General features: G+C 40.8%; 1 protein-coding gene and 1 long non-coding RNA gene across 5 annotated transcripts; one reads left to right on the top strand and one right to left on the bottom strand.

Annotated features, from left to right (window-relative positions):
* Positions 1-324: 324 nt before the first annotated feature.
* Adcy8 (adenylyl cyclase 78C) lies at positions 325-19,304 on the bottom strand. 4 transcript variants are annotated; one of them, XM_076426166.1, is made up of 20 exons: positions 16,680-19,304; positions 16,530-16,578; positions 13,980-14,209; positions 13,326-13,483; positions 12,292-12,481; positions 10,798-10,982; positions 9,425-9,623; positions 7,471-7,629; positions 6,437-6,666; positions 6,219-6,355; positions 5,803-6,115; positions 5,222-5,419; positions 4,880-4,977; positions 4,269-4,769; positions 3,844-4,158; positions 3,337-3,574; positions 3,110-3,236; positions 2,819-2,925; positions 2,202-2,465; positions 325-1,525 (listed from the first exon to the last, which is right to left on the bottom strand). In XM_076426166.1, exons 2-20 carry the CDS (start codon positions 16,562-16,564, stop codon positions 1,313-1,315), a joined length of 3,897 nt encoding a protein of 1,298 aa, XP_076282281.1. In that variant the 5' UTR covers positions 16,565-16,578; positions 16,680-19,304; the 3' UTR covers positions 325-1,312. The 4 variants fall into 4 exon arrangements, with proteins under 4 accessions (XP_076282281.1, XP_076282279.1, XP_076282280.1 ...); XM_076426164.1 differs by having other exon boundaries at positions 16,530-16,679; positions 18,926-19,304; XM_076426165.1 differs by having other exon boundaries at positions 18,926-19,303.
* On the top strand, positions 16,257-20,972 carry LOC143209898 (uncharacterized). The gene is made up of 2 exons (XR_013009154.1): positions 16,257-20,501; positions 20,687-20,972. It is a non-coding gene; the product is annotated as an uncharacterized LOC143209898 (long non-coding RNA).
* Positions 20,973-22,106: the final 1,134 nt, after the last annotated feature.

Genomic DNA, 22,106 nt, shown 5'->3' with positions numbered 1-22,106 from the left:
AAACGCTCAAACTCTTAGTTTCCGGAATTTGCATTACGTCTTATGGGGAAAGCGGCACGAATCATTTGCTGCTATAATGAATATCAAATACTCTTGATTTTTCATCAATAAATGTAAATATAATGTGTCGGAGAATAAACAATAACCAAATTATTTCTGTCAGAATTTACCGAAAATTGATTGTGCCACCTACTTTCTGGGCTCATTTCATACGGCTACTAATCATTGTTACCAGACAGGGGTAATCGAAAAGGAATCGGGGGCAGTTGACTATGTATACTCTCTGACTACGTACTATGTAGTACAAATACAGTACAAATACAATTTCAGTGAACCTTACACTCATCGAGTCTTACATTTATATTTATTCGACATCGCGATTTTTGATTTTTGATACAATTTAATCGAATGCACCGACTAGATACCCTTAAATTGCTATATAAATATATATATATATATGTATATACTCTTTTTCGCGTCTTTTCTTTTATTTTTCAGATTGCAGAATAATGTCATCCCTTCATTGCAACCCTCAGGGAAATGATTGGGAAAACGTCGTACTACCATTCATATCTGAATTTTATTAACTTGACGAATGAATTCCGTAAAAACTGAGCACACAGTGAAAAAACGAACGTTGATACGGTTAATTAAAAATATTGGAACAAATTTTGCAGCATTATTATGAGTATGTAACACCAATTAAGATTAATAGTTTATTTAGTCGAATAGAAAAGTGTGCTCCGAAAGGGTTATAACTTCAAGAGAGAAAATGAAATGAAACAATTAACGTATTATACAGACATCCGATAAATTAAACTATTACATACAGGTTAACATGTTCGCGCAAGTCTTTACCGTTTACAAAGATTTTACTTTAATTAGAGGATGAGGTACTTCAAACGGTCCAGAACTCTCGCTTTCCAGTAAGAAGAAGGAAATCAGTCGAATCAAAGACCATTGAAATCTACCGATAAAGCCGATGCAGAATTTGAAAATTGATATTTAGATCTCACAGGATTGCGCGTCTCTATCGAGCCGCCGCGCCGCGCCGCGCCGCGCAGTATTGAACGATTCGATTATTCAACGCGTATATACCTAACTACATATTAAAAATTGATAATGGCAGAGGCAGTCACGTGTGTTGAATAATTAAAAGATATAAGTTCGCGGTATCTATTGTTTTAATGTTCATCTTGAAGCTAAACTTGATTTGTTGGTTCTTCTTTTGTTTCGGAGGAAATGGACCGTTTGAGCATCTAGGCACTAGCAAATCGAGAAAAAGAAACCGATCATAACCGAATAGACCTATTTATGTCCTTCGAAGCTCTCGCATTTGTTTGCGACGAGCTTGTACGACACCATACACGACAGCAGCGAGACTTCGACATCTTGTCGTGTGTTTTGTCGAGCCTTGCTCCTGCATGCTTCCCTTCCCGAGGACGAAGTACGTCTCCATTGTCCCTTTCCCTTTCACTTCGATGAATCCTCTCTTCTGCGTCTGGTATCCTCTTGACTCCAAGAACTGTTCAAAAAAGATCATTCGAAATTACGCAATTATCATCAATTCGCATTCACATTTACTGTCAAATGTAAATGAAATTCTCTGTAGGAGGTAACGAGACAATTTATTTTGCAAAGTGAAAGGAATTACGCGGCGAGTCCTCGACTTACGCGGATTCATATTACATATGTAGATGGGAGCCAGATCGCGACTTGTGATCGTGGTTGGATTACTTGAATTTTCCTTTCGAATGAGTACATACATAGTATACATATGTATAACGTAGTATGTAGAAATCAGATCGTATGGAACGAATTAACCGCGTAAGTCGAGAACTTGCTGTATAAAAATACGCACGACACGATATATTACCACTTACCACATAGGGTGCATAAAATAAAATATAAACCTGCTCAGGGCGAAGTCACCCTGCCGGGAGGGACACGTCTAACTATAGAAACATTTTTTTTTATGAGATTTGAAGGTCGCCGATGATCTTTTCAACGGAACCACGCAATTTTTCTAGATGTATTCTTGTAGATTGTAGATTGTAGATTGTAGAGTGTAGAGTGAAGAGGATGTGTGAAATGACGTATTTAGTAGCCGGAAGTATTTGCGCGTGAATTTGCCCATGATAAATCAGGCTGCAAAGGATTGACGAATGAGATTGTAAAATTGATTAAATTTGATCAGTTACCCTGGCGATCTCCAGTGGAACTTGAATCTTCCCCATCACGCCGGTGGAGTCCATACGCGAAGCCAAATTGACGGTGTTCCCCCAAATATCGAACACAGGCTTCCTGGCACCAATTACACCACCGACAAGTGGTCCACAGCTGATTCCTACCCTCAAATCGAAATTATTAAACGAGTGGATGTTTACGTCTTCGAGACGTAATCGCATGGCTACCGCGTAGTCCACTAATCGGCAGAGATGCTCCATGTCGTCCTTGTGTTTGTCCTGGTCGAAGAAAAATTATAATCTCAAGTTAGACGAGGTATAAGTATTTTTGCGGCTCCCCATTTTCATTCCGCCTATTTGCATGCAAAGGAAGAAAGGAAGAATGGAAGCCACATCCAGCGCACGCGAAACAACGATTCAGAACAGAAATTGCGTGAAATGAACATGGTAATGGGGTTACGGTTACGGTTACGGTTACGGTTACGGTTACGGTTACGGTTATACGGTTATACGGTTATACGGTTACGTGTTACGCGGCTCCCGAAAAGTGGGCCGCAAATATACATTAGATGATAGTCGGTGATAGAAGTTAGTTCGAAAAATTAGAAATATATTCTGTAAGGTGAGATTACGTTTTCGGTAGGATTCAGACCGGAAGCCGCCATGTAAGTCGCCCCGACCGTCTTGATCTTCTCGATGCAGTGGAACCGATTCTCGTCGAGCAACTCGTCGAAGTCGGCTGAAAATTCAGGTGTCGATTTGTTTGAAAATTAATCAGAAATCGTCAGGGGAGATATTTGTTTCTAACGATTTTTTCAAACGTAATTTAACTTTGAAATATACATACATACGTTGGTGCTAAAGCAAAAATTTAAAAATAAAAATTTGCTGCTCAATGGGTCAGTTGGCGCAAGGATTTTTACCTATGATCTCGTTCAACAGTCGTATGCACTCCATCCCCTTGTTCACATCCTCCGAGTAGAACTCGGTGAAATTGGGGACGCTGGCGAACATGACGCCGACTTTGTCTCGAGATTGAGAGTACAGCTCCTGTGAATCGAATTAAAGCGACAATTTGTTATCATTTTAACTTTATCACAAACGACTGCGGGACTTGAACGATTTGAATTACATATATGATAATATATACCTCGGGCGCTCGTTCCTGCGTCAGGAAATGATGAGCCACGTGATCCGGCAAAATGTTCTTCAGCAGTTGCATATTATTATGCCTCGACTCGATCATGTCACTGAGTTCTCTCTCGGCCTGTTGTTTCCAGAGGAAATCCAATCTGGATGTTACCTCCACCAATCTACCGTGGTACGTAACCATCACGAGGAACACGCACATAAACGTCAACATCTGCGCTGAGAGTGGTATGGACGTTCTGATAATTTCAAAGGAAAATTAAAGAAAAGTATCAGTTTTTTGTCTTCGCTTATCACTGGACAGCGGATTTTATTGTAAATCAGTGTAAATGAAAATAGTAAAAACATTAGAAGAATTAAAAAACTATAGTATCATATTGTTTTCAAGCATATTTTGAAAGAAGATGAATTTCTAATTCACTCCACTTTATTACACTGCGGCCAGAAAATGTTTATTCTGCATAAAGATCCGCTGTCTAGTATAATATGTATATTACTCGAAACTCACAGATTCTTCTCCTTATCAGGGATCGTGAAGAAGTCCTTGCAGACCACTAGGATCAACACGGCGTAGACCGCTACGATGATGGTGGCTAGCGCAGTTTTCACTAGATAGTATAACTTTAGAGCAGAGGCAAGTGCAATCAAGCACAGAATCCATGTGAAGACAATGTACTCTGGTCGCACGCAGGTTGTTTCCATAACAAGTTCTTCGTCGTAGTCTGCGGAGTACAGAGCTTCCGGTTCCGGTTCCGCTTCCGCTTCCGCTTCAACTTCCGGTGCTGACAATATCTTCCTCGAGAGGACCTCTTCGCTTCCAAACCTGGATGCAACAAATCATCCTATTAATAAAACTCTGACCATTCCTTATTTTCACAATGTCAATATAATCTCCCTACGAAATAGTATTGAAATTGAGTTGTTTAATAAAACCTGAACAAGTCTCTGCCTCTGTGATGCCTGGACAGGCCGGTCTCCCCGTTGATCCCCGTCAACTCCATCTCGATATCGTTTGAACTTCGGAAATCGGTTCGATTTTGTCGAGGAACGCGTTCTCGGTCTTCGGACGACTCGTCCCGAAGAGCTGCCTCTAGAAAGGTTAATATAAATTGGTCAAGACCAGCCGTAGGGGCTACCAAACGTTCTGGCTTCAAGGCGGTTGGCGTGACCAATTGCTGTTGCTCCAGGACAAGAGCTTCGGGATACCGTCGGATCGACGTCGGGCAAGCAAGAACGCCGACGATCGACGTCACAGCCATCAGACTGATCACGATGCAGATGAAGATTGTCCTGTGACGTTTGTTGTGCACCAACATTGACGAGGCGTGTTGCAAATACGTCGGCAGGCTTTTGAATTCCTCTGCCATCACCAAAATCGACGATGCCACCAGGATCAGCGTTGTTAATAGTAAGGATAACAAGAGGACTGTACAGCTGGAAAGAAAAGCGTCGATAGCGTTGATCGCGGTCGTTGAAATCTTCGGGCTAGGTATGTATGTACTTAGCTCGAACGGAAGGGTCGAGATTTTCACAAACTGACTTACTCGGGTAAAATAACGGCTTGACAGATCGCGATGAATATCCAGACCACGAAGCAGCAGATCATGTTCGATTTGAACATGTCCTCGCGCAGCTGGCCGAACTGCGACGGAACACATCATCGGAAGAACATCGGTGTTATCGACTTGGAAAAATTCGCCAGAAAAATTCGTAAAAATATCGAAACCAGGGAGTTCCAATTTGTGTTCCTATCCGAGAACCGCAAGGTCCCCCCATCATTAGTCAAACTAGTCGGATCACAAGTCTAAGAGAGGGGGTGTACGATTGGCGAGCTACAAGTTGGAACTCCCTGATCCAAATGATCGACGTTCGTTCGATCATATTACCTTCGATTCTAGGCTTTCGTCATTGTAGCGCAAAGTCCAGGCATTTATGTTTGCCGATCGCATGCGCTTGTTGCTTGCAGTTTCGAGACCGGCAGCCCTCAACTTGTCAGCCGGAGACGCGGTTTTACCTTTACCGGTGCCATTTTCTTCTTCCAGGTACTCTGATTCTAAATTGCTGACCGATGTCGCGGTATTTAACTATATTCAAACAATATTTCAATGGTATATCAATCGGAATTGTTATATCTGTGGTTGCAAGGAAAAACCCCGCATGTCACAATTTCAAAAAATTCGAGTTTATGCATTTAATCGAGCTGTAGGGTGTAGTGTAGAGTGTAGAGCGTAGGATTTACGCGCGCGCGCGCGTATTTACTAGACGAAAATCATGAAATTCATGAAAACATAATGCAATTTAACCGATGTCAAGGAATTAGTAATCAGCTCGCAAGTGAAAGTATATTCACATGTATGTGTGTACATATATGCGGCATGCGGCATGCGGCATGCGGCATTCTTTCTGACAGCCAGAGATATTACATTATTATTGTAGATTGTACATTAAAGTCGGAAATGTTACGCACGTTTTCGAACGGGATTTCCGGGGTCCAATCGACACCAATGTCGTCTTCCGTGGAAGAATTCGGTGCGCTGCTGTTAGCGGCCAAAGGATTGTTCAATTTGAAGCTCTTTTTGCTCTTGCCACCTTCTTCCTCCGACCATATTTTCGGCCGAGAGGAATACCTCCGCCTCGATCGCAATGGCTCCACTTGCTTGATCAAATACGTCACCACGTTCCTCTCTTTCAAATAATTGTCCCTTTCGACCCCGTTCCCTGGTTCCACGTCGTAGACGTCGTTCAGACAGTTCAGAGTGTCTTCCGAGATGTGCACCCTCCTTGAAACACGGTAAATAAAATAGACTCGGTGAAACAAGAACTCGGAAGAAAATAGCGCAAGATAACGGAAAACTGTGTTTTATTCGATCAGAAAAGAATTACCCAGGAATGCCTCCGCTTTCAAGATGATTCGCCAGTGTCACGTCGTAAGACCAGACATCGAATTGCCATTTTCGCAGTCCCAGCACACCACACAGAACCGAACCACTGTGAATCCCTATTCTCATGTTCAGGTCGACCTAAATCAACGCCATTCGTGCACGAAAATTATCAGTCGAGCCAATAAGACTGATTTTTCGATTAGGAACGTGGAAAATTACCTTCGTCGTGTATCGGATGTCCCTGATCGCTTTAATCATGTGCAGGCCCATTTCGACGCAGCAATGAGCATGATCGCTTCTGGCAGTCGGCAGCCCGGAAACGCAATAGTAACAATCGCCGAGCAATTTGATCCGGAGACAATGATTCTCCGCGGAGAGCTTGTCGAATCGGGCGAACAGATCGTTCAGCACCTTCACAAGCTCCTGAGGGCTGCAGTGGCTAGCCAATGCTGAATTCAACGACGCATTCAATCAATTTAAGGAGCTAGACTCTCGTTTCGAGGATTCCAAGGGTACCGGTTTTTCTTTTCTTTGCATTTCTCGATGATGCATGCGATAAGGTTATTCGCTAGTCAAAAGATAAACGTTCTATCTAGGCAACAGTCTGAAAAGTCCTGTTTTTACGTTTCCGAGGCTGGACGTAATTCGTATTACATATTCGGAAGCATAAAGCTGCGACAGCAAATTAAAAGCCTCGTAAACGTAAACGTAAACGTAAACGTAAACGTAAACGTAAACGTAAAAATAGAACTTTTGAGGGCGATTACGGCCTAGATTGATCTCTAGATAGATCCAGCAGTTTTGACGGAAGACGGAAGACTCCATCTTCCTATTATGTATCGAGAAATGATAAGGAGCGTCGCACGCCCTTGCAATCCTAGAAACGAGTCTACCCCCTTAATCGCATGCATCGCGACCGATATATCTCAACGTACCTCTCTTCTCATTGTCAGAAAAATCAAAAACAAAAACTCTAATGACTGGTTCTATGAGCACAGAACTAATCAGATTGAAAAATCAGGGATCATCTACAATTACAATGATCGGGGTCTCTAACTAACGATAAAACGATGTGAAAATACCTCCTTTTAATTAATTACCTATAGAAAAATTGCAACCTTTTGTGAAAAGACGTACTTACGTACAGCGACTGAAAATCTATCGTAATCGACGAGGTGAATAGAAGATTCAGAGATAAAAGAATAACGAAATATGTTTTTGCTGGTCGAAAATTGGAAATGTTAGCCACGTACCAGTGAACCCTTTGATGTCCGCGAAGAGTATGCTAACGTTCTCGTAACGATGAATGTATATTCTGTGAAATTGATTCGGCATGAAGGAGATCGTTCCGCCTCGAGCCGTTTCGCGGGCGATATCGCTAATCATTTCTTTGGCCACGAAATCGGGCAGAACTGTAACAGAGATGCACCGAATTCAATGTTTGCGCCAATATCAAGTACCCGAAACATTCAATATTTATTGTAGAATGTAGAATATTATCAAGAGAAAAGTGTGTTTGCACGCTCCGTTACGAGTGTTGTTGCATTTTGCACGTTCTCCCTAAATAAATCATTGTCGCAAAAAGATGGCGAACAGCATCGTGTTCAGACTTCAGACGAGGGTTTGCAATTTCGAATAGATGTGGGATTTATTTCAATCCTGGAAATCCTGAAAAGATATGAATGCAAAACATCGACATAGTTCATCTTGCGCGTCGTCATTCACGCAATTTTAATTAGTACACGCATAGTCCCGTAAATTTTGCGGGTTTTCGCATATCACGGGGTAAAGGTGTGTACCAGTTACCGTGTCCCACCCGAGTACCGGACACCAATATTATGGTTAATATTTCTTTATTTGGTTTTTAAGAAAATCAGGGGGAAAGTTTCACAATACAGAAAAGAAGGTTAATAATATAATCAATCGTTTATCAGAAATAATGCAAAATAAATAAATAAAAATAAAAAGAATAAAAAACTTCCAAGTCGCCGCCTAAACGTCTGGTAACTGGTACCAAAGAAAAATGACACGGGATCCTGCGGGAATGCTAATTCAGAGTAATGATTCAGACACAGATGTTTGTGTTCGTTTCGAGGAGCGTCGAAAAGGATCGAAGAAAAATTTGCACGCTCCGCTACGGGTGGTGCAGGGTGGTGCAGGGTGGTGTTCGAAGTTCGAACTGAAAAACCTCTGGCCAGTGAGGCCAGTCGGCCGCCATTCGCGTTCCGTCGTATTTTGCATGTTCTCCCTAAACGAATCATCGCGAAGGGAGATCGATAGTATGTATTATAAAAGCGAAGCTCTCCGGCAGGCTATCGGTAAACCGTGTATCTGGCGCAATCGAGTGAAAGTGTCTAGTGACCCTTTTTGACACTCGGCTGAGCAAGTTACACGCGCCGGCGAACCCCGTGCTTGCTTGGCGACGCGACGCGACGCGACCCCCGTTCTTGCGTCTTTATATGTACATCATGCTCGTCGGTACCTGTACCTGGAAATATATTCGAGACGCGATACGTAATTACGAGCACCGCGTGTACATACATTTATCAGAGTAACCGAGTCTTAGATGCGGGAATCGCGGAATACATAATCAAGTTGATTTTCAATACCGCCGCGCCGATCGCGATCGGTTCCACCATTCGCAAATATCCAAACAAGCAGGTAATTTTGCTTGTAGATGAAAAACACATGTTGCTAGCGAGCCATTGCGAAACAAGAGTTGATAGATTATCTGAAAGATGGCAACAAGTTGTCACATACGAATTATGAATGAAATTACATATTTGATATATTCAAATGCGTTTTCTTTTTTAATACGACAGAACTTTCTCTCCAACCTACAATAATATGATATCTCTCCCCTTCCAAGTTAAAGAAACAAACGACTAATTTGTTACTATTTTAAATGGAAAATCAAGAACCAAAATGGTATTTTTGTCATTAGGTACTATACATGTAGACTGCGGATCTTTATGCGAAAGAAAAATTGCCTGCATCGATTGCAAAAAGGAGAAACCAAATTGGATGTTATTTCTTCCCTCAACGATTTGAACAGAGGAGAAATCATACGTTGACATCACGAATGTTTCAAAATTTTCCATCAATTTTCAATTTCATCTACTCGATAATTTTTCTGTAAATGCATAAAGATCCGCGGTATAGTTATACGTATTACTGTTTAGTGGGTGCGAGGGGCTGGTGTCTCACCGGAAAGCAACAGCTTCTCCTGTCGGTTGTTCTCATTCTGTGTCCTCTGCCTGGTCTCGAGTGATCGATGCGTCTCCAGGAACGCCTGCCTCTGTCCTCTGTCTGTCAAATACTTAGTGTACATGCCAGCTAGATTCATTGCAAGATAAAGAAGCACGTTGGTCGTTAGCATTCGAACTATGCACGCGACATCGTGCAGCTGCAATAGCAAAACGGCGTGTATTTAAAGGTAAAACAAACGGACGAAGAAGCTGCAAAATCGGGCGTAAGCGTACGGGGTATCGAGAAGGCGTAAATAAAAGGAAGATCGCGACGCTCTGGGATCGCAAGGGATGGGTCTCGAAGGACTATGTCGCCGACCACGCTTTCTCGATTGAGAAACTTACGGGAAAATCGATTGATTAATTGACCATTCAATTGATCCAAGTACTTGAAACACGAAAATGATGAAACTCTGTTCGCGCGAATTACTGATACGCGTTCAACTTTGATTATACATGTATTAGGTTAGAGGGAAAGTTCTGTCGTATTTGTAACAAGCAGGTAACTTTGCTTGTAAATCAAAAATACACGTTTACTAGTATTTGGGAAACAGGAACTGGCAGGTTATCTGAAAGATGGCAACAAGTTGTTACAAATAATGGAAACTGTATCGTATATCATTGAATAATATTAAACATGTATTTTTACGAATTGAGTGAAATGTTTTCTTGAAAATACGACGAAAGTTTCACTTTTGAAATTGGTTAGCCTGAAACCGAGGATAAGTTTGGCTGCCAGATGGTGAGCTGAACTTGAACGCACAACAGAAATCCTTGATCGGTTTGGTAAATAGGCTCCCTTGCCTTGGTGTGATTTTATGTTTATTACCGAAACGATGTCTGTCATTACCAGATGTGGTACACGTGTTCGAGTTGGTAAATTGCTTCCTAAGCTGGGGTCGTTTCTATTCAGAGAAACTAATGCTCTCGTCCCTTTTTTATTACAGGATGATGGGGTACCTGGTCAAGGGTGCGAAACACTCGGCGCGGAGCCAGGTATGGTAAGCAGGTAAGTACGCTCACGGTTACAATACAATTGGCCACCAGGAGCTTCGATTAGAATCTCATAGCCTTGGGGTGCACGAACCCACACACAACTCGTAAAACCAACAAATAAAATCAAATAAATATAATATATAAAATTAAATCAACAAGTCTCTGTTCGCGCGAATTGTTTCATAATTATATCAACTTCCAAGAGACTGCTGAATTTGTCAAGATGGAGATGTATAGGTACATATCGACGCCGTTCGGGGGGACATAGTCCTTGATAGATTGGAGAAAGAATGAATACCGCGAAGCAAAACGTAGACGTAGACCAAGGATCCTTACGTGTGTGGGATCTCGTAATAAAGTTATTCCGGCCAGGATCATGTGGGTCAAAGCTGTCCCGTAACCGGCAAGGACGCACCATCTCAATGGCAACGGCAGCATGGCGTACGGTGCATACACGACAAACAAAATATACCACATTAGTCGCTGTTGGCTAGCGAAGTCTAGACCGGCCCCTATAAAACCTGAAATTCGTATAGATTAAATCTAAACGTCCGCCATCTTGACGGACGTCGCTTCTCGTCGACATCAATCTTCGACGCCACGCCGCGCCGCGCCGCGCCGCGCCGCGGAAATCTTATTTGCTCGCGCGTAGCAAATTCTTCCAAAAGTATTTCAAATATGCATTTCTACTCTGTCTCGAAAGTGTACAAATTTTTGTAGGATTGGAAAAGAACGAATTTTTATGGTAGATTGATGCTTGCCATATGTTTAAGCCTTAAGCTTATACTTGGACAAAATCGATTACATATAGATTACAATTAATTAATGCACAAGTACTAACCACAGAATTGTAGGAACTAATGCCGTGTTTACTCTGACACAATATTGTTATTTTTGAGGTGGATGTTCTCAGAACCCAGAATCACCCTGTATAATTGCAGTGCAATGCACAGTACCAATATGAGAAAGTCAATCAATGAGGACAGAGTACAAATTAAATGAATTGCCGTCATCGTTCGAACCAGCTATGCACGGTGTACGAAAACGAGACCGACGCGACGCGACACAACCGATATTTTCTATAAACCCCAACAGGGATCGCCAATCGATAGTAACCCATGCCCGTGCAATATAAGTTAGTTCTACCGCGTTCTCTCTCTCTCGCTACGGTCCGCTGGACGTTCAAGAAATTCGCTGGACCGCCAACGCACGAGCCACTGGAGCAAAACTCTATTCGGTGAACGGAGATACGATCCACTCAGAGAGAGAGAGAGAGAGAGAGAGAGAGAGAGAGAGAGAGAGAGAGAGAGACAGAGAGAAACCAACGTCGTCCTTGTCCGAATCACGACATACGGTTTCGTAATTTTTTCATTTCGAACCGAAGCACAAAGCACAAAAAGACCGTTCATCCCCGTTCGCCCTTGACGCGACGCGACGCGACGCAAAGTTCTTCGATTTTCACACGTTCGAGGATCGACAGAATTCAGTGAAAGGATTGATCCTACTTTTTACATCGATGAGGTTGAACAGATTCTCATATGATTGTTTTCGAGAATCAAAAAATTCTTCTAGAAGCTTGAAAAATGAATTGAATTTTACCATTGGTTAATATACGAAACAGAGATTCGTCCACTACATATTGCGTTCAACAAGGATCGAGATCCTTTATCATTATTTTGTAGGATGAAAAAATTCTCTTATACGTTTCACACGTATAAAACGGCGAAGCGTATTCGTTTGTTCGACAAATCGACAAGGACGAAGGAATCGCACTCTCGTTTCCCGTCTGGTTTTGTCGTCGGGTATAATTAGGGGATGCTGCATCGTCACCTTGCGAATTGATCAGTAACCAGGTGAATATGGAAGCCCAGTACAAATAATTATTGGAGAAACACCGCCACCAGCCGAGAATGCAGACTACCATATTCGCCGCCATGCAACAGGACGCCCAGGACAAGGACTCGATCAAACCGGCGCTGTCCTCGTCCCTTTGCCACAGCCATATTGCCAACAGAACGATCTGCGTGTGACAAACGTAACACCAGTTGCAAATATATTTATTTCGTTTGCAGGGGCTACTCAAGTGCCCAGTCTCCAACAAGAGTTTGAGGATTAAGTTACGTCATTCTAAAATCTAAAAGACACTAGTATCCTTTCCAGTAGAATTGCTTTTGATCGAACAAACATCTCTAGTTAGTCAACTGCAGATTTTATGCATTTATAAGAAAAATGGGTAGGTGCAGTTTAACACGTTGACTACCAGGCCGATCATATGTATACATATATGTATGGGCGACGGAATTCATCGTTTACGTTTCAAAATTTAAGGGGGTAGATTCTCGTTTCGAGGATTGCAAGGGTGCGACATTTTCCTTTCTTTTCTTTGCCTTTCTCGATAATACATGCGACGGGGTTTTTCAGTGGTCAAAAGCGCTAGATAATAGATCAATCTAGGCCACGGTCGCCCTCAAAAGTTCCATTTTTACGTTTACGAGGCGTTATTTCCATTATTCGGAAGCACAAAGCTGCATTCTGTCGAATAATGAAAATTACGCCTCGTAAACGTAAAAATAGGACTTTTGCTGGCGATTGCGGCTCATTGTCAGTTTGACCATTTATCTAGCGCTTTTGACTACTGAAAAACAACCCCATCGCATGCATTATCGAGAAATGAGAAGGCGCATCTCGCACCCTCGCAATTTAATTCTTCTTCGTAACATGTTTGAGAACGTCCGAACGTCATTGGGATTTATACGATCTTGATTTTGCATGAAGATCCGCAGTCTACTAAATTCGAGAAAAATCGTAGAAGATACGGAACACGCATCGTGCAATGAAAAGAAGGGTGTTCGACGGATAAATACCTTTAGGCTCAGATCAACGATGTTGAGCATGATCAGCGACTTCTGTCGTTGCCGATTCGAGTAATGGAGGTAGGACGACTCGAGCTGCTTGCTGTGAAAACTGTTCGAAAGTGACGGACAGAATATTCCTCTATAGAGGACCCCCTTCTTGAAAACATCTGAAACGAACCGATAATATTCGTCATCGACGGTAGAAGAAAATGGCAAAACTCGACGAGAATTTTCTCAGGAAAAAGATATTTATTTGGTTGATCAAATTTTTGTGGGAAATTCGAGATCGATAAGTTAGGAATTTCTATGGCGAATTTTGACCATATACATTGTACATACATATGTATGTGTCTGCGTGGTTGCCAGGAAATACATCTCGTGTAAGAATTTCAAAAATTTCAGTTTATGCATTAATTGAGCTTTATATTATAACTTTATATTATATTCGAAAGGCTCGAGAAAGTGATGCTAAAGATCTTTATGGATTTATAGTAAAATTGAGTAGATGAAATCGAAAATTGTTGCAGTCTAGCGATCACAGCTTTGAACGTCAATACATATCTCGAAAGTGAAAGTATGTGACATGAGGAGTTGTTCCCGACACAACCACAGATATAAATGAATAGGTACGATATTTTGCAAGAATAGTACATATGTATGTACCTCGCTGGGGCGGAGCTTCCGCGTCAACAGGCTGACCATCAAGGTCCACCTCCGGGTCTGGAGTCTCATCATCGTCGATCTCGTCGCCATTTTCCGTGTCGTCTGGAACTTCCGGATCGCTGCTGGACTTCCGGTCCTCCCACGCCGCCAGTCCTTCTCTGCCCAGCCTCTCGGAAGTCAGCTTCTTCACAGCCTTGATCCATAATTGTTTCCTCGGGGAAATACTCAACCTATCGATGTTAGAGAGACTCGAGTTAGATGTGCCGATTTCTATTATGCCCAGGTTACAGAGAACATTTAACAGAGAGATTCGATCATTTTCTTCAGGCCCTCACTGGCCAACCTTGTACCGTAATTACTGGACACACTGTATACGCATACGCATATGTATATGTACCTATACCAGTATGTATACTCCTAGAACATTTAACAAGAATCTGAAAAATTTCAGCACAATTCTGTTTTATGGATGCTTGAAAGTTTCTCGTGATACGACGTGCACAAGGATCTGCGTATGCGAATATAAATTGTTAACAAAGTATTCTCTAATTTTATTTCGAGCTTCAATGAATTTTTTAGTAATACAGGTGGACATAATCAATTCAGGTTTGCAGTCTGGTGATTACTGTCAAGGTTCTGGCTACCAGAAAGGATGAATAATGCTGAATTGTCCTTTTAGAAAAATTCCAATAATAATATATGTATATTGTATATATATACATATATTTGTAGTTTGTAGTATGCAACAAGCTACATATCTAGATAAATGCCCAGTTTACAAAAAGATTTTGCATGGCTGTAATTATCTATTTTTCCGTAAAAAGACAATTGCCTAAATGATATACATACATATGTATAGTAACATTGATACATTTAGGATGATAAAACCAAAAACACGGTAACACCGCTGGACAAGTAATATCGAGTGTCTGTAATGTTGTAATCGAAATAAAGTCCAATAGGAACTGTGAAAGGCACATTTGTGTAAACTGTAAACGATCGGTGACACACAGATGGTTTAATTCACTTTTAGAGTAATATTAAAACGATTGGTACAGCTCATTTTCTAATGAAAATTAATCGACGATAAACATTGTAATTTCCTTATATCAAACAAGTAACGAAAGACTAAAAAATGATTCGCTATTAACATTTAAAAAACAGCAATGGTCCTTCAACATTCAACATCTTCGGCAACGAAATCGCTTTTGCTCGACAGGTACTTGAATGGACGAACACAAACAACAGTGTACTATCGTTGACAGTGATCAGTACCCTATAATGTCGCACGACAAAGAATAACTATAACTTCGTAACGTACACAGACGTGTAAGTATGTACCACGTAATCAGTGCACACATATTTATCCTAACAAATAGACACGTAAATCGATCTCAACACAGTTTTTCACATCGACACCATCAAAAAGTACAATTCCAAACGGTTACACGATAATTATCCAAAGTAAGAACGATCACGTCTAGTGTGCTCATTAACTATATCATACGATGTGTGTTCACATGTGTGTGTTTGTGTGTATAATATACGTATTCCACCAATTGCGAGAAATCATGTTGGACCATCAGATAATGTGGAACTTACCGAACAGTGTTATTGTGTTAATGATGTGTCGCATTAAACAAAGAAACAGTTCAGTCTTCTTTGCATATACGTATGTATTGTAGAGACTACCGTCCACAATTTAATACTATTTATTATTCGATATTATTTGTTGCAAACGCGGTATTTTACTGCGGATTTTATGCGAGACGCAACAGGCCTAAATAAATGCAATGCGTATGATAAGTTCAGTTTTAACAGACGTTTTCATATTTATAAAATTCGTAGTCCGATGGTTACTGAAACTTTAAATTGTTGGACGGTAGTGTATGCATCCGTGGATGTAAGAGAGAACGCCATAAGCCACGTATGTATTATATGTATTCTGCTTCTGAATATTTTAATATCAAGCCTTATTTATTCGTCATTCTATGTATCAAAAAGTGTAAAAATTTCTTCGACGCATTTTCTCTGTTTTAAAGAATTTGATAATGGTTTCTAGATTTTTTCGCGATGTTTTCGAGCTATTTATAATACATTTCACCCTTTGCGGAGCAAGATTTTTTAAAATATGAAGAATATATTGCTCGGAGAAGTAGATCACGTATCAAAGTCTTCGGTGCTGGGAAAAATGGAAGATACATCAGATTTCATCATGCGCGCAATTAAATTATTTGTCCGCTACTTCAGGAGCGAAATCATAGAAAAATGCGACGACATTCGTCCCGAAAGGGTGAAAATTAAGGACAATTTGAGAATTGCAGCTCTTGTAATTGAATTTACCAAGAACAAAAACTGTACCTGAAAATAGAAAAATTATTTAAAAACGTGGTGTCGACAGTTCCGTCTTACAGCGCACAGTAGCGTTTTCACGCGTAAAGTAAAGCGGAAACGAAAGAAAAGGCGCAATCAGAAGAAGAAGAAGAAGAAGAAGAAGAAGAAGAAGAAGCGACGAGAAGAAGGGTGATCAAGTTAACACGTAATACTTACTCATTGATGCCCGCGACATCGCTGTCCAGCATCATGCTCCAGGTCTGTTCTGTAATCATTATCCCCCGGATGATCCGCGTAAACGAACAAACCGCTCACTATGTGATTGTCAGCTGTGCAATTGCCTTAGTATCCGGCATTTTCACACACCTTAAACCAGAACTTGTTAAGAGACGAAGCCAATTTCTCGTCGCGCGCCCAGAGCGTTGATCGGAAACGTCCACGAGACCGAGAGGAACGGGTTCCTACTTGGATTTTTTCCGTCGGCAAGATGAATAAGATACTCAACGGCCACTTATCCGATCGTTCGCGTCTTCGACCCGAATCGTGCGAACGATCATTTATTTAGATCCTCGATTTACACGGCTGGAACGCGAGCAACCGGCCGGCGCGGCGGCCTCGCCATTTTTACGAGAACCTCCGGAGGAACCCCGGAAACCGAACACGATACTCAACGAAACCCGACCGATCTCCCACGATTCTCGCGAGAATTTCGATTCTTCATCGTTATTTTACTCGTATTCTGCATATTCTTTTTCGTTTTCGTTTTCGTTCTTGGCTGTGTATTTTTTTTTTATTTATCGCTCGGTTACGAGAATTTCTGATCAAGTTTTTCCCGCGTCACCCCTTTTTTCATTTTTTTTTTGTCCGTTCGTTTGGTTCACTGTGCGTACAAAACGTTCTATTATATGTATGTATTATTGTTTGGTTTCTCAGCTCTTTTTTTAGTTTTCGTTTTCTGTGTGTTTACGAAGGCGTGGGGTGTCACTTATGCACGAAAATCCATGGATCGAAATAAAGAAAGCGCGGCGACGCACACTCTTCACGCAAAGACCGTGCCGCGTTTAATGAGGCGCTCTCCCCCTCGGTATCCGGCGAAGATGGTTCCGCGACGGGAGCAAGAACACGATGTGCTTATTTTTACGCACTTCACCGTGCACGGAGGACAATTAAGCAAAATCGCCGAGAACCGGTCGTTTTCGGGAACAAGACGCCCGTTAAACAGGCTCGATAGAGAATCTTGTTTTGGTACTGGGATAAGGGATGCGAACCAAGATAAAATATTAACTTTGAAACATGAATATTAACCGGGGATCATTAAACATTACCGGGAAGTGCTTGTAACGACGTGGAACTCGAACATTTATTATATCATACATATGTATAAACGGGACACCGATGCTTCTAAGAAGCAATTTTCAGTTTGCCATAGCGCCAGAAATGGAAAAAACGTTAGGATACATTTCTATATTTTTTAACAAATGCTCTTGAAGTCAAAGAGAATTATTTTCAGTAGAATGGGACATATGTAAATGGTTATAGCAAAAGGAATGTAAGAAACATTTTCTTAAGGAATTTTACAAAAACAAAAGACGATTTTTTTTAATGTCGTGTGTCGTGTACACAATCTAAAACTTCTAACAATTGCTCAAGTTCTTCACACTTGTTCGATATAAATTTTCATGGATTTGTGTGACGTACGGGATTGCCCGATGCTAAGAATAAACATGTGTTGGACAACTTTAATACACAAGCTTCCTGCAAAGTTAATAAATTTACTCGCTGCTTCTGAACTACTTGATAAATATTCATACACATATGTACTCTGTCGACTAATGAATCACATAGCTTTCCAAAATACTGAAATTCTTCGGGAACAATGAAGAATAAACTATGAACAAGAAAAGCTTCGATCAAGACACGCGTTCAAAACCTGTTCAATAATATCTGTACGACGACGCGACGCCGCGCCGTCAAAATGGCTACCACAAGATCGTCTTCCGTGCAAGAATCTATTTTGGAGGAAAATAGAAAGAAAGCTAACAGATTGTGAAAAATAGAGGCATAGCTGGGATTTAGAAGAAGAAAGATGCAATGAAAAGTTTCAAGCATGGAAAGTGGTATCGAATCACCGCGGATTTGATGCATTTATGAGAAAAATGAACACGTGCAATTTGAAACGGTAAGTAAATTAAAAGAATTTAGGTACGCTAATGTACTAGATTCAGCTTATCAAAATTGTAAAAGGAAGAACGAGGTTTCGCTTCTGGTTGTTGGAAAAATGAAGAGATGCGATTCCAAATAGGTAGACTGATAACATTTAAGAACGTCGGATTAAGCTTATTAAAATAACGAAAGGAAGAACGAAGTTTTACTTTTGCTTGTTGCAATGGCTGCAAACAATTTTTGCATGGAGATTCGCACGCTTGAATAGCGGTGACGGGGAGCTGCGGCTACCGAGAGGAGTCGCATGTTTCACTGTGAAAATCGGCTAGTTTTCGGAGTGGTGTCGCCGCGTATTTCATCCGTTCGATCAGTTTCTGTGTTTTTGTGACGGATTCGGCTATTTAGTGGTTTTTGTTTGGCTTGTTGTCTCTCTGTTTGAACCGCCTTACCTGTTGACTTCCGTCTACGGTCGGCAAGGATGAGAGTCCGCGCGGTTTGCTGGTTCCAGCATGAAGAGGAAGAAGACCGGGATCGGCGAACGAAAACGTCGGCGAACGGTCCCGAAAATCGCGAGGCGGCATCCGCCGATGGTAAAAGGGCCACGCGGGTTCTTCCGGATGCGAGACCGTTTTAACGTAGTCGAGTCGGCCACCTGATCATCGAACGAGTGACGTGCAACGTGCTTGCCACCGCCGCGCGATAGCCCTCTTCCACATCCACACACGTCGAACACCTTCGCGCCCCTTCGCATCCCCTCTCGGGATCGACACGCGACCACGAAGAAGGGGATATGCGATCGAGAAACCACACAGGAAGTGGGTCCACCAAGCCTCAACCCCAGGAACACGGCCTGGATCCATACAACCCTCGATATCCCCTTTCCTTTCCCCCCCACCCCTCTCTCCCTCCCTCCCTCTTATCCCTTTGCACTATACGATTTATCTTAATTACAGTGATCGGAACTTCTCCGTTTTGTTCATGAGACCAATCTCGACTATCACTCAATAGTGTACAATTCAGCGGAACAAAGTACGCTAATACTAATAGACCCTATCCATGTCCATGTCCATAACACAGCACAACGAGACTGTGCGCCGAAAGCTATACATATGTATGTAATACCATAAAACAGTATCACAAAACCGCGTATCATCATTTCTACAAAGAAGACTTTTCATCGTTATTTATTCTTCTCGGCGTGTTTTTAAACAATTTTCCACAACTTCTATCGTGACAAAAGTGTAAGGAAACGAATTTATTGAATTTCTTCGAGGCGAGGCATCTTAAATTTATTTACATAATTAATTACAAGCTTAACGGTATCTGTTTTATCGTACAGGTTTTCTTTCTACACTTGTATTTACATGTTTATTTATTACTATTAGAAATAGTAGTCTAATGAAAATGATAAAATTATAGCTATAAAAGATGAATTAAAAATGATTTATTGTATACTATAGAATATGTATCATTTACTTTCTGTATTATACTGTTCGATTCTGCGGTGAATTCTGCTTAAATGAAACTGTACGTGCCTAATTTATCGTTTCTCATGGGCTCCCAGCATCAGCCAGCATATACCCCCAGTCGTACGATCAACTTACGAAAATTGATTCTTGTAAATTGTAAATCATCGGACCGTATATGATGAAGCGTAGGTAGTAATCGGGTAGGTAGGTAATCGACGCGTTTATTGGTGAAACGCGTGCGCTTTTCAATACGCACTGTTCGTTGTACGGATGCATGTGCGCATTGCGCATTATTCATCGTGCCGATGTGCCGATCAATAAAAAGTGGACGGAACAACAAGTAAAAGTAAAAACGCATAAACTGTTACTGTTTCCACACATTAAAAGGCACTCTAAAGACACCGAATAGTAGAACAAGCTCCTACCGTTCCATGCCGTTTTGCTTCGCAGCACGATGTCGAATTCCTTATACGTAATTATACCTAATGTCGCTCTATCTTCTATTTATAAAACACAATCGTGGTGCTCATGCTGTACAGAATTTGATCTCACCTAGGTAGGTAACACGCTCTCTATCATGCCTATTATCTCTCAATATTCCAAATATTGAAAATTTCATCAATGGGAGACTATATTGATCTATTATCTCTATTTATCAACGTTTATCGTTGCAGCAACTAATCTGTGTATTTATCTGTGTATTCATTCATTACAATGAGAATTGTACAATCTTCGTTTCAGCTAATTTTATACGATAAAACAAGTACATACAAAGTTAATAATTGACCAATTCCTGATAATAATCAAAACCGAAACCATCACACTTGTGTTGCGAGCGTGGGCGGAGTGTAACAGAATTACAACTGTAACTGTAGAATGCACGATCTAGAATTACGCGAATACACAAAACCGACTGACATTTATGGACAATCTTGTGAAATTCTTAGCGAACAGAAAGTTTCCCGATCTACCAAAGTTGCAAATCCTTGAGAAGAAAACGAGAAGAAAAATAAAAGATAAGCAATCGCAGTAACTATATGTATATACGCGTATTGCTGGAAGAAAATCATAAGACTGTTATCTCTCCTAGAGGTCTCGTAAGAAGAAGAAGAAACATATAGCATATATGTATGGCAGAAGGCGAGCCTGATAAGTCTCGCGCGAGCCCGATTACAGTATTCTTCTAACAGTAATACATATCATGTACAACTGAACAGAGAACAATACTTCAAGTACCAGTCGAAGAAATGAAGAAAGTTTCGTTAGATTTCAAACAGAAAAGGAAATCGTTACGTTTGCTAAAGGAAGTGATAACAACAACAACAACGCAAACAAAACCAGTAACTAGAAGCAGCATTATCAAGAAAGACGCATAGTCTAATAGCTCAAGTTAAGGAATACTACAGAGAGTGTGATTTCTAATGGACGTATGCTTTCAATAGGTGTTTCTAATCTTTCCAATGTCTACCTGCTTATACGCTATACTACTCGACATGTTTATTAGGTATCATTCGCGAATACTAGAACACCTTATTACTTTATTGTATTACGTATCGCGTAATTTTTTACTAACTCTTCAGTATTTATTATTTGACGAAACAACACAATAATATCATGTGATTTGCACGAATACTGCACGATTTATTGAAAGATTGAAAGTCAATGTAATAAATGTTTGCATTCGGTGTACGTACGCGTAATACTATACCTGAACGTAATTCATAAACAAGTCTGAATAGAATAAAGTCGATAAACAAAGTCTCCGTGAATAGAAATTTTCATTAAAAAGTATATGTGTTCGTTGTAAAAAATATATGAAACCTTAAATGTGAGAAAAAATATCATGTCCATGTTACAATGATAATTATTGTTGTAATGTCCCCGCGTCGAATAGATACATAACTATACGAAATCAATTGCAACGTATCATTCATTTGAATAACTTGTTTGCGACTGCCTAAATTAATATTTAAAGTAAAATTTGTAAATGTTCGAAAGGACACTTTCGTATGCGCACACTCTTTGTGTACAATTAATTTTATGTGATATGTTGGGTTGTCAAATAAGTTCGTTCGGTTTTTATGATTTATTTCAATGTAAAAAACCGAACGAACTTACTTGCCAATCCAGTACCTTCTAACAATGCTGCAAAAATGCTCGT

The sequence above is a fragment of the Lasioglossum baleicum genome, chromosome 6 (assembly GCF_051020765.1).
Source record: "Lasioglossum baleicum chromosome 6, iyLasBale1, whole genome shotgun sequence".
Taxonomy (NCBI): domain Eukaryota; kingdom Metazoa; phylum Arthropoda; class Insecta; order Hymenoptera; family Halictidae; genus Lasioglossum; species Lasioglossum baleicum.
The sequence above is the reverse complement of the archived record's forward strand: the minus strand, read 5'-3'. Positions and strand labels throughout refer to the sequence as shown.